Genomic DNA, 16,181 nt, shown 5'->3' with positions numbered 1-16,181 from the left:
AATGCAATTGTTTTTCGGAATGGGGGTATCATCGCTCGTAATGAAGCATGGACTGTTCATGATAAACCGGTGAAAAATACAACCTACTACAATTATCTTGGAGTTATATTTTCATCAACGTTGAAGTGGACGAAGACATGTCAAAATCTTTCCACTCGAAATGTCATTATTCCAATATATAATATATTTCAACAATACAAACATTTTTCTTGTGCTTGCAAAATATTCGACTCTAACGTTTCACCAATCTTATTATATGCATCTGGGGAATTAAATATCCAGAAAGTATTGAAAAAGTCCACGCAGCCTACTTCAAGCGAGTTGGAAAGTTTGCTGTTGACAAAGCTATCCTTAAGCTTGGTGAGACAGGACGGCATTGTCTGTATATATCTACTCAGATGAGAATTGTTAAAAATTGGATTAGGATATTAAGAATGAATATAGATATCCCCATCAATGTTATATTATGCTAAGAAAATTTGATGAAATTGGAAAAACAAATTGGACATCAGAAATAGACTATTCTTTTGCGGATTTTCTCATGTATGGATTGCACAAGCACGTCGGTGATGATAAACAATACATCAAGACAATGTAAAAATGTAGATAAGTCCGCCTCAATGTACACATTGTAATTTAGCTTTTGTTACTGATGAGTATCATATTATGTTATATGCCCCAAGTACTCAAGTATTAGAAATACCTCAGTATAGCCCTACCAGCACTCATTCAATGGTAAAGTTGCCGAATACTAGAAACGTAGATCTCCTTATATCTGTCGCTTAAAACATGTGTTTCAATTACGAACTCTCACGTGACCACTTATCTTGCCACATAAAACTGTACAACTGAATAAACTACTACTATATGTGCTTGACGTCAACTGAAAAACGTAAGTCATATAAATCTCTACGCGTCAAATGATTTTTTACTTTATTTGACAAACGTGTAGATCAATATAAGAGATATCTGAATAATGTTCTTAAAGTCAATTGTTTTCTTTGTTAGAGCAAAACAAGACAGAGTATTTACAGAAAAACTATATGCCAGAGTGTATCCCAAAGTATTGATCAAAGAGTTAACTTCTTTTGAGTGGATTACATTGGACTTATGTTATTTCACGGTGTGATGACACCACATACGTTGTGCACAGTCACACAACCTTAGCACATAGAGTAACAAAAAAACGTTACAAGAAAATTGTTTAATAATATTACCGTCTATTCTTCCTGGTAATTCGAAGGGCTGAACGTCCAGTATTCCTTGTTTGGAGTAATACCGAAATATCTTCCGTATACTTTCTGGATTGTCCAAATCAAATATAAGAATCTTGTCAACTCCCAGTAGCTTTTGGATTTCTATCCATTCAACTAATCGCTGAGGCCTCAGGTCTTTTCCAAATAAGGTCTTCCCACAGAGAGCTAAACCTCCTGGTCGTTGGACTGGTCTCTTCACTGGAATATAATCCTGTACATCATGGCTGCACGAGGACGACGTCAGGGACATCTGTACCACATCTGTCCCAAGTGGTAATGAACAAGTGTATTGTGTAGCGTGGAAATGACCCGCACGTGGCATTTTGTATGGTTCCGATGCATTGGTTATCAACAACGTGTGGTTGCTGAGTATGATGCAGCACTTCAAGGTCACATGGGCGCCATCAAAGGTGTTTATGTTGATGTTCAAACGACCCTTTATTGGTCGGTCATTTACTGCAAACGCAGTTAAGAAAAAGGTTGACATTCTTCCAATCTGTCTGAAGTACTGAAGTGGTTTTCCGCTGTTTTCAGAAAGAGTAGCTGGTCGAGGTATCTTGTTAATCGAGAATGGCTTTCCATCACTAGACATGTACACTTCCCCAATGACCAGCTGAAACATTGAGTTGAGGTAGGAACACTTAATGCAACTTAACAATGCTCCTGTTATATGAATGTATGTCAGATCATGATCAGGTTAATTGTGAGGAACGCCAAAAGGGATACTAGGTCTTTCGTTTTATCTTGGAGTTTTATCCTTTTTATGAAAGTTCGGGTATGGTCCTGGCGAACCATAAATCACAAACAGGACGAATCTTGCATTTCGGGTCATGACAGGATACTGTCGCGCAGGCTCGAACAGCGATTTGCGGATCATTAGACGCCTTGGCGACCAGTGACCGCTTAAGAAAAGGCATATGTACAATTCAAAATATGTCAATTAATTCTTGTCACTTATGTGTCAAATTTGTCAACAGAGGAGCAAAACAAGTCACACTTTCTGTTGATTTTATCATATGTTTGATTTTCAAATGAAGATATCTCAAGTTAGATATATTATTTCCATAAAGTCAACTGCATTGGTGCTTAGTCAGCAGTCATCGAATACGTCTACTTGATTCTATTTTATAAAATACTATTTGATTTAAAACATTAAAAATGAAGAGATACATTCGCATAATACCCAACTGCTGGTGGGTATCTTTGAAAATAAATAAATTTGCCTTTTGCGGCACACATGTACAACTCATCAAACATGGTAGGGGGAATGTAGTTGCAAATTCATTTCTTACCCCAGTCGTCATTGAACCAATATATTTTTTTACAAAATCACCCAGCCACAGATTACTTTTTACAAAATGTAGTCGGAATATGTGGTGGTTAAAAATACATAATCAAATTTAACATTTCTTTCAAATTTCAATTACATAAAAAAACAAAATCAGTATATAATCTCTTGCCCTACAGTTTACATGTATGCCATAAAACGCTTTGAACGCATTGAATGCTAAAACCCTCAAACCCTGAGTAGACGAGCATTTCAGACCAAAGGCTTGACCTGCTGGAATAGTGGTCGACATGTAGGGAAGGTTGACTAAAAGAAAGTTTTTAATCATAAGACATCTGCACATACACACTGTGTGTTCCTTAAAGAGGAAGATCGTTACGTAGATACAATGAGGTTATCGTAAAAAAAAGAAAAAGTACTCAATATGAATGTTCGTGTAAATATTTACTTACATATTGATCACTTCTCCACCATACAAATCCAGGAATTGAAACAAGAATGATTGCACACAATGCTGCAGATCTGTGGAGGTTCATCCCGCTATGCCAAATCAGTTAGGTATCACTTGAATATGCTCTCTGAAAGAAAATTAAATTGACACTTTTCAAAAGACTCTAAATTACACAAAACGTCAACGCAAGAGAACAATCAGGCAAAGGATTAGAGTAATAAATGCAATGCTCAAGAACAAGTTTGTCTTCTGCTACATATAGGGAGAAGTGGAATATCTAATCAACTGTAATTTAGGAAAGCATTCTTTTTAATGTACTGAGTCTGTTTCCAGCATCCCATCTACGTCGACGTAGCCATGGTCACAAGAAAGGACAAAGGGCAAATGATACCATCCATTAGTTGCCTCTCCTTCAGGGTCATTGGGACTGCACAAAGTAAGACAATATTATACTCTGTGTCAAAGAAAGAAATTAAACGACTCCAGCATTTTTTGCTGATGGGTGGGTCTACAGTATCGACTAGAGCCTACAGAGAGTAAAGTTATTGATGTCGGTTTGAAACGCTTGGCCAAAACAGAAACAAATCTCCTCTAAATCAAAGACTACATGTCCTTGAATTTGAAATATGCAAAAAGGGAATTGTTGCCTTAAATTCAAGTAACATTCTCTGACAAAAATAAGTTTACCAAAATGTCCCACAATATTCCAAATTACAGGAACCACCAACAATTTCAATTTCGTATATGAACACCATTTCATCCAGTTTGTTCAATTATAGGAAGGTGTTCCAGAAAGTGAACTTGGCAGCTAAAGATGTAAATTCCACTACTTGTGGCTGCCAAGACTCATCATACTTCTTTAAGCCTGTAGGTCATATAATCACGGGTGACTTCTCTGTTGCTGACAATAACAAACTTCGTCAGATATTCAAATATGGACCACAATATCGTGAGGAACCTGCTACCATTTGGGAGCACAACTTTAAAATCGTTATGGATGCTGTCGAATAATTGACCAAAAGAGTAGAGGAATCTGTTGAATGTCTTTCAGAGTCGTTTTTGCGTTATGTTGTCATTGGTAGAGAGCACAAACGTATTGACAGGAAACGGAAAATCCACAAGTAATATCGATTGTACAATTCAGACTGTTGAGAATGACTATCAAATAGTGATGGTACCAGGTGTTCGCGAATAGGTGAGCGCAACCTGCCCTTCTGGTGGCATTCGTCACAAACACATGCAAAGGCTAGTTAACTGTTCACCTTAAAAATACACGGGAACATGCGGTCAAAGCCACAAAAGGAAATAGCAGAGGGCATAATTTTGGTCACTGATGCTCAAATTTGGAAATGTCCACCACATGTCTACCATAAAACCCTTTGAAAGCTTTACTGGGGCCTTGAATGTTGTTACCTTGATGAAACAACTTTTGAGCAAGAGTGGGATGACGCTCTTTGAATTTTTTAAAGAAAGAGCATGCTCGATTGTACCTAAAAAGTTAGAAATGTAGACATCAACTGCAGGAATATTGCTCGACATTAAGGGGAAGTCATCCCTCTTGCCATACAGTCTTGTGGAGAGTTTTTGTGTCACTCTGAATCTTCATGCACAGTTCTAAATATGAGACAGACGAGGCGGTTTCACTGATCACCTTTATTTCTAGTTCAGAAGGGTAAATCAGTGGAAGGGAATTGGCTGTTTGATGGTTATTGATCGATATCAGATCATCGATATAACTGATAGCTTTAGTTAAACCTCTTGCGGGGGCAGTTTCTATGTCTCAGCCCAAACACTTTTTTTGTACATTGTAGTTGTCTCAGCATATTTGATAAATGCTATTGAGCTAATAATGCAATTCGGGGACTTCAGAACACCGGCAGAACTATCGACCCATTTAAAATAAATATAAAACGTCAATGCCACAGAAAAACCTGTCTTGATTATCCAACGAAACAAATTCCATTGACTGTAAAAGCCAGATACCGGTGAAAATTATTTGAATGGGTCACTGAAAATCAGTGATAACACCAGGTGTCTGACATGAATAAAGTAGGAGTTTATACATAAAATATAGTGAAACGCCATTAACATATAGTTATGATAGACAATGCAAAACATATACAGATAACATAATTACATGTATCAAATTTCTGCGTTTTAATATTAAAAAGCAGGGTTTGGGATTGAAATAAACCTCATATTAAAAAAGGACTCAAAATTCTTTGACAGATTTACAAAGCGATTTTAGCCGTTATGCTCGTAAATATGGTAAATCTAAGATCATAGTATAATGAACTTTGAGTTCTTCAATTTCAAGATGATGATTAAAGTTAAAAAGTATGTTTTCAACATTTAAGTTTTCATATCTGTCAATTTTTAAAGGTACAATACCACATACTAACTTTTGCAAAGGCAGAACGGTAACTCCGAGGCATACAACTCCTGACATATCTTTCACAGCACTATTTAAACATCGAGTTTTCTTTTGTGTACCAGTATTAACACTATGTTTCCATAAACGTTCCTGCCAGCTTACCCGATATCCTTCTAAAAGTACATTTTGCATTTTAGCTAGAAATAATTTTAGTATTTAAACCAAAGGCGATGTTAAACATATATGTATGCTGCATGTTTGAGGCTGCCAATTTTGCCGAAAAACGTGAAATCCAATTTCTATGACTTGCGGCAAGCCTTTTCAGCCTATATAGAATTATCTTATTTAATCGATCAGGCATATTTCTCAAAATGACACACCACATAATTATAAGTATTGTCTGACAATCGGAGGTATCCACCCTATATGCCAATTAAGAGATATATTAGATGATGTTCTTCCCTTGCCAAGAAAAAGTCTTATAGCTGGGACATTAATAGCAGACATACGGTTACCCCGTACAGAGCGGCGCATCCGAAATTGACATTGTCAATTGAGTTGCTATACCACCCCTCATTCAGGACGTGTCACGCTCTCTCCTCACAGCTAGCTGGTATGGGTTTTGTCAATGATTTTTTTATGATAAAACATAAATAAGACAAACCACCAAACATAATGTTGTCATTTTCAATAACATAATATTTAGACCACTAAATATGACCCATTGTTACTTTTGTCCGCTAGCATAGTCTCATAAGGTATGTGTCAGTAATCGAAGGCTGAACGACTTCAAGTTGATATATATCCATAGTCATTTGAATTATGTTTCCTTCCGTTAAAGATACAGAAATTGGAAACTATATCAGTTAAGTGTGAGTCAAAAGTTAGAGATGCGCCGAGTAATCTGCATCCTTGCCCCAGAATAGTTTGCAAACACAACAGTTACTGTATATTCAAGTAGGCGTGTTTATTTAATGTGTGGGTTCATTGGAGTATGAACTATATGAACGTCGGAGCTTTCTTATAATTATTTTATCACAATGTCTTACCTCAAAGGATGCAGGCCAAGATCTAAACACAAGTTTATTTAGTGCGTGTGACTTCATGTTTACACTGAGAGTCATACAACAACTAGCTATATCGCGGAGTAAAATAGTTCCTCAAAAAGAGAGGTGACATGGGTGTATGGATGCACAACATGCTCAACATCTTACGCAGCACATGTATTCAAATGATATCCTCATTAGATGAGAAAGGTCTGTAAAAACTACCTCAGTAAGTCAGTCACAATGACAGTGCGTCGTAATACATTTACATCAAGTACAAGACGTCAAAATGACCGACGCGATAAACGTGACGGGAGAGATTTCCGAAGTTGTTCATGGACCTGTGGCGGTTACATGTGTTAGTCATCATTGATCAACTGGCCGAACATTGAAAGGTGAATAAAGATGCGTCAAACAGACACTGAGGTAAATTCATAGATTGCTGGAGACGGTCAATGTCAGCCTTGGCACGGATTGAGTCGATACTACGATAGTTTAGATGTGCATTTCTTCGTTTGTTCATTAGGATAGGCCGCAGCGAGGATATTCGTGAACAATCATGCAGTCATGCTCTTTGACATTTCTCAACGTATAATGAAACGCCGAGACCAAGAATAAAGGTTCTAAATGATCAGAAGGAACGCTTATGTATGTTTTTGTGCTAAGGAATTCCCAGGGAATATGGAAGTATTCCGTCAGAAGTTGTGTCGTTCATACACATATACACCAATGGAAACGCCGTATATCGTGTAAACTTAAAATTAAAAGATTATAACTGTATAATCAACTGAACCATCACTTTACAAAAGACTTAATGCATATTTCAACTGAAACGTCATCTTACAAAACAACAGTTACTGTATATCCAAGAAGGGCTATCATTTTACAGAACAACAGTTACTGTATATCCAAGAAGGGCTATCACTTTACAGCACAACAGTTACTGTAAATCCAAGAAAGGCTATCACTTTACAGAACACAGTTACTGTGTATCCAAGAAGGGCTTTCATTTTACAGAACAACAGTTACTGTATATCCAAGAAGGGGTATCACTTTACAGAACAACAGTTACTGTAAATCCAAGAAGGGCTATCACTTTACAGCACAACATGTACAGTTACTGTAAATCCAAGAAAGGCTATCACTTTACAGAACACAGTTACTGTGTATCCAAGAAGGGCTTTCATTTTACAGAACAACAGTTACTGTATATCCAAGAAGGGGTATCGCTTTACAGAACAACAGTTACTGTAAATCCAAGAAGGGCTATCACTTTACAGCACAACAGTTACTGTGAATCCAAGAAAGGCTATCACTTTACAGAACAACAGTTACTGTGTAGCCAAGAAGGGCTATCACTTTACAGAACAACAGTTACTGTGTAGCCAAGAAGGGCTATCACTTTACAGAACAACAGTTACTGTATAGTCAAACAGAAATATCACCTCATAAAACAACAGTTACTGTATATTAAAACTGGAATATCACTTTACAAAAGAACAGTTACTGTAAATCCAAAAAAGGCTATCACTTTACAGAACAACAGTTACTGTATGGTCAAACTGAATCATAACCTCACAAAACAACAGTTACTGCGTAGTCAAACTGAAACATAACCTCACAAAACAACAGTTACTGTATACCCAGGAAGAGTTATCACTTTACAGAACAGTTACTGTATATCCAAGAAGGGGTATCACTTTACAGAACAACAGTTACTGTATATCCAAGAAGGGCTATCACTTTACAGAACAACAGTTACTGTATATCCAAGAGAGGCTATCACTTCACAGAACAACAGTTACTGTATATCCAAGAAGGGTTATCACTTTACAGTTACTGTATACTAAAACTGAAACATCACCTAAAAACAGTTACTACGTAGTCAAACTGAAACATCACCTCACAAAACAACAGTTACTGTAAATCCAGGACGGCTATCGCTTTACAGAACAACAGTTACTGTATAGTCAAACAGAAACATCACCTCACAAAACAACAAATACTGCGTAGTCAAACTGAAACATCACATCACCCAGGAAGAGTTATCACTTTACAGAACAGTTACTGTATATCCAAGAAGGGCTATCACTTTACGGAACAACAGTTACTGTATATCCAAGAAGGGCTAGCACTTGACAGAACAACAGTTACTGTATATCCAAGAAGGGCTATCACTTTACAGTAACTGTGTAGTAAAACTCAAACATCACCTAAAAACAGTTACTGCGTAGTCAAACTGAACCATCACCTCTCTAAACAACACTTACTGTATATCCAGGACGGCTATCGCTTTACAGAACAACAGTTACTGTATGGTCAAATAGAAATATCACCTCACCCAAACAACAGTTACTGCGTAGTCAAACCGAAACATCACCTCACTAAACAACAGTTACTGTATATCCAAGAAGGGCCATCTTTTTACAGAACAACAGTTACTGTATATTCAAGCTGAACTATCAACTCACAAACCAACAGTTACTGTATATTCAAACAGAACTATCAACTTACAAAACAACAGTTACTGTATATTCAAACAGAAACATCACCTCACAAGACAACAGTTACTGCGTAGTCAAACACAAATATCACCTCACAAAACAACAGTTACTGTATATTCAAACACAAATATCACCTTACAAAACAACAGTTACTGTATATTCAAGCTGAACTATCACCTCACAAAGCAACAGTTCCTGTATATTCAAACAGAACTATCACCTCACAAAACAACAGTTACTGTATATTCAAACAAAACTATCACCTTACAAAACAACAGTTACTGTATATTCAAGCAGAAATATCACCTTACAAAACAAAAGTTACTGCATGGATGACTATACATGTGCGTACATATGTATTTATCATCCAAAACTGGATGGATCGGTAATGGCTCTGCTACTGAAGCTGTCAGCAGTACTTTACACTTAAGACACTGTTTATTACCATCTACAAACTGAAAAAGTTGGAAGAATAATGTTGGATGATAAACTCGTTGATATACGTGATATCAAAAGATACTCGGGTGAGATTCTTTATATAATCACTAATTTTCATCACTATTGCACAGATATATTGCACAGATTGTAAAAAATGTTAAATGTTGACACTTCCGTCGTTTTGTTTACATTTTGTACTCATCTCTGTTATATTTATTTGTATTCATATTGTTTGTTTGGTTTGTGACAACGTTACATGATTAGAAGCCCGTAGAAGAAGTTGTTCATCCATATATCTTATCCTTACTTAGTACTCCAACTTCTGAACGGGCTTCTCCACTCCAGCAATTTTGCTGCATCTTAAACCTACTCAACTGTATAAAAACTGCCCCCAACACTGTATATATGCTTGTCAACCACACTCTGTACATCACTTGTTTGATGGCGGTGTTAGAACCTACACCGAAACGTCGCTCCTAATTGTAATAAAGAAGTTGTTCATCCATATATCTCATCCTTACTTAGAACTCCAACTTCTAAATGCCTCTCAAAAAAGTTAATTAAACGTGTCCTGAAAAGTTGCCCAGTGAACAAATTTCAAATCATCACACATGAACCAGTCAATCCTATGAGTATTATTTACAATGTCATTTTATAAAACATATTTCTCGAATCGCACAAGCATTTACATGTTTGGGAGATGTTCCTTTTTGTTGACTGTGATTAAACAAGGAAGCTATGACATCATGAGCGTAATCTTGTTCATGTTTTTTTGTATAATACTTGTAGGAAATTAACCATTGGAAATCCATTGGAAAACGAAAAGTGGATAAATTGTATAACATGTTTTTCCATGTAGTTTTAAACATATGTATTCCATTAATAATTACCGGATCTTCAAACAAACCAAACCTGCTTAATGCCTCTCTATATATCCAAGACACACTGAAAGGGCTACAACAATATACTGAAATGAAAAATAATAAACTTTCCATTGCATACATCATCCGGGATGCTTATCGGACAGGAGACCCTACAGCCCTGACCCCCGAGGGTGTTTGTTAACAAACTACCCCGTAAACACCGGCACTCCGACTCAGTCACTAGCAAAGCTCGAGCGATAAAAACATATTTTTGACAAAGTGCTCACACTTGCATCACTTACCAGTAGACAGGGAATCGTTTATATAAACATGATGGTCCAACTCACCAGACAGTCACCCTGAAGATGTGGATTAGAATTTCCACTTTACGGTACTCACTGATTGTACTCGATATATGTTTACAACGACAAAATGCTCACCGGACATGATGGGTGTTCAAAAACAATATGTCTTAAAACTATACCTCTTCGACTGTGTTTGTCTTGAAGCAATGGACGAAAAGCTATCCTGTCGCTCAGCTTGCACCCATCAGTCGAACAAACGCCGACAGCGTACAGTACGACAATACTGTGTGCGACAGTGTGGAATGTGGAGCTTTGTGCAGCCATTTCTGCAGCTATTTCTACCCGTCCGGGTCGGTTTCAAATACACACGCTCTGTTGAACATAAGGATAGGTTCAGTTGTATCTGTGTGATATAAATAGCATACATAGAACACAGATTTGCCAAGGGAGTTCACTTCTATGGTCTTTGTCCGTTTCACCAAATTGCAACTGCTTGGGTGAAGAGAATGTTTGCTTGTTGTTTTACGCTGCACTCAGCAATATATTCCATCGATATGATGGCGGTCTGTTAATAATCGAGTCTGAACCAGACAATGCAGTGATTGACACCATAAGCATCGGTGCACGCAATTGGGATCGATGACATGCATCAACCAATTCAGAGAGCCTGATCAACCGATCCCGTTAGTCGCCTCTTACGGCAAGCATAGACGCCTTTTGCGGCAAGCATGGGCTGCTGAAGACCTATTCTACCCCGGATCTTTGTGAGTCCAGTATCATAATGTACTCCAGTAGACACATATTGAATATTTGCAGGCATATTTATGTCACAGATGTACAGATGTTCATACAATACATTTTTCTTCCGTTCTGCCAACGCCTAAAAATACTAGGTATTGCAGGGATTTGTGGGAGACTGAATTAAACGTGCTCGCTGTGGCATGAGAAGCTGATATATGGAATGAACCGCGATAAGTAATCTTCACCTCAGTGATGAATGTACATCGCTGGCTGCTTTCAAATATTTGTGTCGCTTGACAGCGTTCCATTGAAAGAGTGCCTACTCTGTGGGTGTCAGCTGAATTTGCCCTCTAGGCACAAAACACGTTCTGTTTAGACTGTATGACAATAGGGGTGACTCTCTTTGTGTCGAGCAATGCCAGCAGCTCCAGCCTTTAGGGTCAACATTTCACAACTTTTGAGGAGCAGCCGAGCATGTTCTTTCCACGAGGATTTCAAAGAGCGTCATACGACTTTTGCGCAAAAGTTGTTTGATCAAGGTTACAAAACACTGCCTCAGTGAAGCTTTATATCATTCTGATCCCCCCATATTCCAAATGTTGTCTTTGATTTGCCCTGGTTTTGAAATACACGTCATAAGGAATAACAATGATTATTTATCGATGTCTGGGATACTGAAATAGCAAATATTGAATACCCGCGAGAACTGCTACATTATACATTTTGCCCAATCCCGTTGACCATATATGTCAATAATATATGTTCAAAACATGCATTTAAAAAAGTAATGAATCTAACAGTATACACGTAGCTTATCTCATTCAATAAAAATAAATATTCCCAGGCAGTTTATTGTGTGGTAATTCAAGACTGAGTTCAAATTGTTTCATGATCTGTCGAGCCACATCATCAATCTAATATGACCTCTGTCTATATATTAGTAGGGGAAGCTTCCTCTCCTTAGAAGAAATCAATAATATAATTTATGGATGTAATAGCTTTCTTATAGCACAAATTTCCTATTAGAAAATATACATTAATCAACTTATATTTGTAAACTAATACGACTAGTCTTAAAGTAAATTCAAAAAATGTAGTGAACGCACCAACTGACCACCGCATACAAGATATTTTATGTTTCACATATGAGGCTAAACACACGGTCACTCCAGCTGTGAGTCAGTGCCCAGCCAGGTTGACACAAAGGGTCACTCTCTCCGGGAACCAGTGATTAGTATCTTAACTTCAGTCACCGGGTCGGCACACATCGTCAGTCTGACTGAGGTAAGGGTCAGTTAGGCAATATAACAACCTACTTGAATATAATCTTAAATAATGACACAACCATCCATGGTTACAGCCGATCAACCGCTGACACCTTGGATGTGGTGATCTTTAGTTATGTAACGTTATGAAGGCCTGGGATGTATATAAACGGCGGTCGGTGGTAGCAACTACCACCTCACTCCAGGCCTTAACAGGAGAAATGCCACTTAAACTACGTAGGGAACAACTTACCCTAAACTTCTGGGCCGCGTCCCAATCAAACCCACTAATCGAAAACTTAATAAAACAAAATATTAGCCCTAGAAACCAAGCCCTAGCCCGGAAACATCCACTACTTACTCCAATTTCCCAAAGAATAACCAATTACCTAAACGAACACAAAATAAATAATCTTAAACAAAACAATAAATCATCCAATATCTTCACTCCAAAACTTAAAATACCAAAAATAGACACAACACTAGCCGATACACTAAATAAACAGACCGATCCTAACATCGCTAAAACCACCACACTAGCATACATACATGAAAATTGGCCAAATTGGTGTCACATATACACAGACGGATCCTCAGATCCGATCTCAAAACACACAGGTTTCGGAGTCCACATCGCACAACCAACCAAAGACACAAAATCTTACCGACTCCCAAACAACCAATCCATATTCACGGCCGAACTAATGGGCATGGCCTCAGCACTACACAATCAGCAATCTAAAAAACACCAAAAAATCCTCATCCTAACCGACTCCCTCAGTGGACTACAAGCCCTCAAAAATAAAAACACTAAAAACCGCCCCAAACTAATAAATCAAATACTCAATAGCTCAAACAACTTAACTAAGGTAGGTAAACAAATAGAGTTCATTTGGATCCCCGCCCATGTAGGAATCTTTGGAAATGAAAAGGCAGATAAAGCAGCAAAATTATCCCTTAAACTCCCAGAAATAAGCTTAAACTTACCAAGCTCAAAATCAGAAATCAAAAGTGTCACTAAACAAAAAATTAACAAAAAATGGCAAAATATATACCAAAACTCAAATAGCCAAATCAGGAAAGTACTCAAAAAACCCCTAAATAAACCCAAAATACTACACCCATCCAAAAAAATCGACAGAATAATTACCAAACTACAAACAGGCCACACCAAACTAAATAATCACCGTAAAATAGCTAAACTACACACAACAGGAAATTGCCCACATTGCAAACAACAAGAAACACCAGAACACGTACTCATTCACTGCACACACTACCAAACACACCGAACAACACTACAGACCACCCTAAATCTTAAAACCGGACTTACACTAGAATCAATCCTAAATCCACAAAATAAATTAGAAAAATTCAAAGCCTTAGGCATATACCTAATAAAAACAGGACTAATTAGTCGCATTTAAACCCCAAATAAAATATTAAAACCAAACCTACCTTATTTGATAACCACCCAACAGACACAGCTCCCTTAGTTCGTCCCCCACCCACTCTTGGCATTCTTTTCAAATCTCAAAATTTCAAAATTACTATATAAGTAACCCCTAAAGCCCCCTCCTGGGTTGCACAAACTCACTTTTCCCCTTTTTGGAAACACATTAAATGGCCTGGCCGGGCCCGTGTGCGACATACGCTTGCAGTCAGAAAGCGCACGTTAAATCTCCAACATAAGTAAGTAAGTAAGTAGCAACTTTACTCTGCTTCCATCGATTAAACACCAACAACTCAGCTGCCTTCTCTGTATTTCAAGGTGATAGCCAGCCGTGATTGCTCTACTACGGCTAATTCCCCCAAATAAGTTGTGACACCCAAATGGCGTCTACGTCACGCAAAAGACGGCGACATATGGCAACCCTGTCGGACACCAAACATACAATAAAAAAATAGCTAATCCTTCATTTAATGAGATACAGGACTTAACCTTCTGATACACATTTCTTATCAAACGAAATACCTTCCGCTATTACTTACTTAACATTGGAAGTCCATATTTTAAACAAAAGACCACTTCTAGACACCGAATCAAATGCAAGGGGAGTTATTGACATGCCGTGGAAGGCCAGGCCTTTTCGTACTTAGGGATGCAAGTTAGGGACAAACTCCAAAATGTCCATATCAAGGACAAACTTCGGGCAGAGTACAAATGTCGACTTAAGAAAATCTGGAGTTCAGAGGTGAACACTCGCAATAAGGTCAAACCCACATACATTTATGTTGTACCCGTCCTTTCGTATTCGTCTGGTGTTGGTGATTGGACGAAACAAGAAATTCAGGGTATTGACAAACTCACTCGAAGAATCATGTCAGACAATAGATCCCAGCGCCCTCGTTCTTCCCTCAATCGCTTACATTATATTTACCAGTTATAATAGGAGGGCGTGGTTGGATAACGTGGAGGCTTTTCATGATAGAATTGTATTGTGCACACATTTATTTTTCTGATGATCCTCTTGTGAAGCATGTCAAGACTCATGATGAAAACAAGGCATTCCACAGTTTCCTTAAACGGGCCGCGTATGTGGGACATGATCTCAATGTCAATGTTCATTTTGTTGATGGTTCTGTACTGCTGGACGGTACAGAAATGAGTGTTAACCAAGCGAAGTGCCATATCAAATAAGTTTTTCATGAAGAGGCTATCTGAACGGCCACTGCATCGAGTTGTTATTGTTTTGTTTAAATCGTTTTTATTCATACCAGAGAGTACATAGTCATCGTATCATAAGAGGCATCAAATTACATGGTAAATATCATGACAAAATGTACAGGAGTGATATGACAGTAAGTTCACATTTGATACAGTGAAATAATTGTAAGAGATATCGATTAAGGATTCGAAGCTTCTCCGCCTGCGTTATGGTTTTCCCCATTATACTCCATCTTTTAGTGAAAGAAATCATAGTTCCATAGTTTCTTTTTGCAAGGAACAAGTCGACATGGAAATGTCTTTCAGTATATTTCTATATGATTTAAAACATGGTTTTATTCATTTAAAATATCCTAGAACCTTTGCTTATCTTAAGAACATCAAGCCATTGAGAAGAAATGTTTAATTGCATTGTGTTCAGATTATTTGCATCATGCACAATATCTTCCCATTGCTTATGGATGTTTCAGAGAAAACGGTTATAGTATCGTATCGTATTATCGGAGATTTAACGTGCGCTTTCCACATGTAATAAATTACATTAAGCGTATCTCGCACACGGGGAAGCACTTATACTATTGGGGGAAAAAATCGTAATGAATAAATAAAGAAGTGCAACTCCCCAAAATATAAAATTTTACAGTCTAATCTAATAAAGCTAAGGGGTTTGGGGTTTGGCTGGGTGGGAGTGGGTGGCGACTTGAAGCTTTACTCCATCTGTACCTGACATAATGAATCGTTTAGAAACTGTGTCGAAGGCTTTCAAAATCAATAGTTACAGAGTCGAACATAGGAAGACGACGAAGTCACGTTGATATTAATTTTGTTTCGAAGACGATATCATATAAGAATCTAATGTTTTCGCTATTGCACCTACCCGGGATAAATCCTGTCTGGTTATCGTTGATAAGGAGATCCAGTGTCTTTTTGTTATGCTATTTGTTATACAAGTGCTAATTATCCTATATCAAGCATTTATCTG

At 37.6% G+C, this 16,181-nt stretch overlaps 1 protein-coding gene across 1 annotated transcript in view; it reads right to left on the bottom strand.

Annotated features, from left to right (window-relative positions):
- LOC139450709 (uncharacterized) overlaps window positions 1-10,788 on the bottom strand; it is a 33,261-nt gene extending 22,473 nt beyond the window's left edge. Inside the window, exons 1-3 of the mRNA XM_071232511.1 lie at window positions 10,705-10,788; window positions 2,997-3,122; window positions 1,218-1,869 (exon numbers count right to left, since the gene is read on the bottom strand). Of these exons, the coding sequence (XP_071088612.1) occupies window positions 1,218-1,869; window positions 2,997-3,080 (736 nt within the window). The 5' untranslated portion in view covers window positions 3,081-3,122; window positions 10,705-10,788. The remainder of the gene's footprint in view (window positions 1-1,217; window positions 1,870-2,996; window positions 3,123-10,704) is intronic.
- Between the last annotated feature and the right edge of the window lie 5,393 nt (window positions 10,789-16,181).

This window comes from Haliotis cracherodii, unplaced genomic scaffold (assembly GCF_022045235.1).
Source record: "Haliotis cracherodii isolate W230 unplaced genomic scaffold, xgHalCrac1.p SCAF_8, whole genome shotgun sequence".
Taxonomy (NCBI): domain Eukaryota; kingdom Metazoa; phylum Mollusca; class Gastropoda; order Lepetellida; family Haliotidae; genus Haliotis; species Haliotis cracherodii.
Note: the sequence above shows the minus strand (reverse complement) of the source record. Positions and strands in the feature narration are given on the sequence as shown.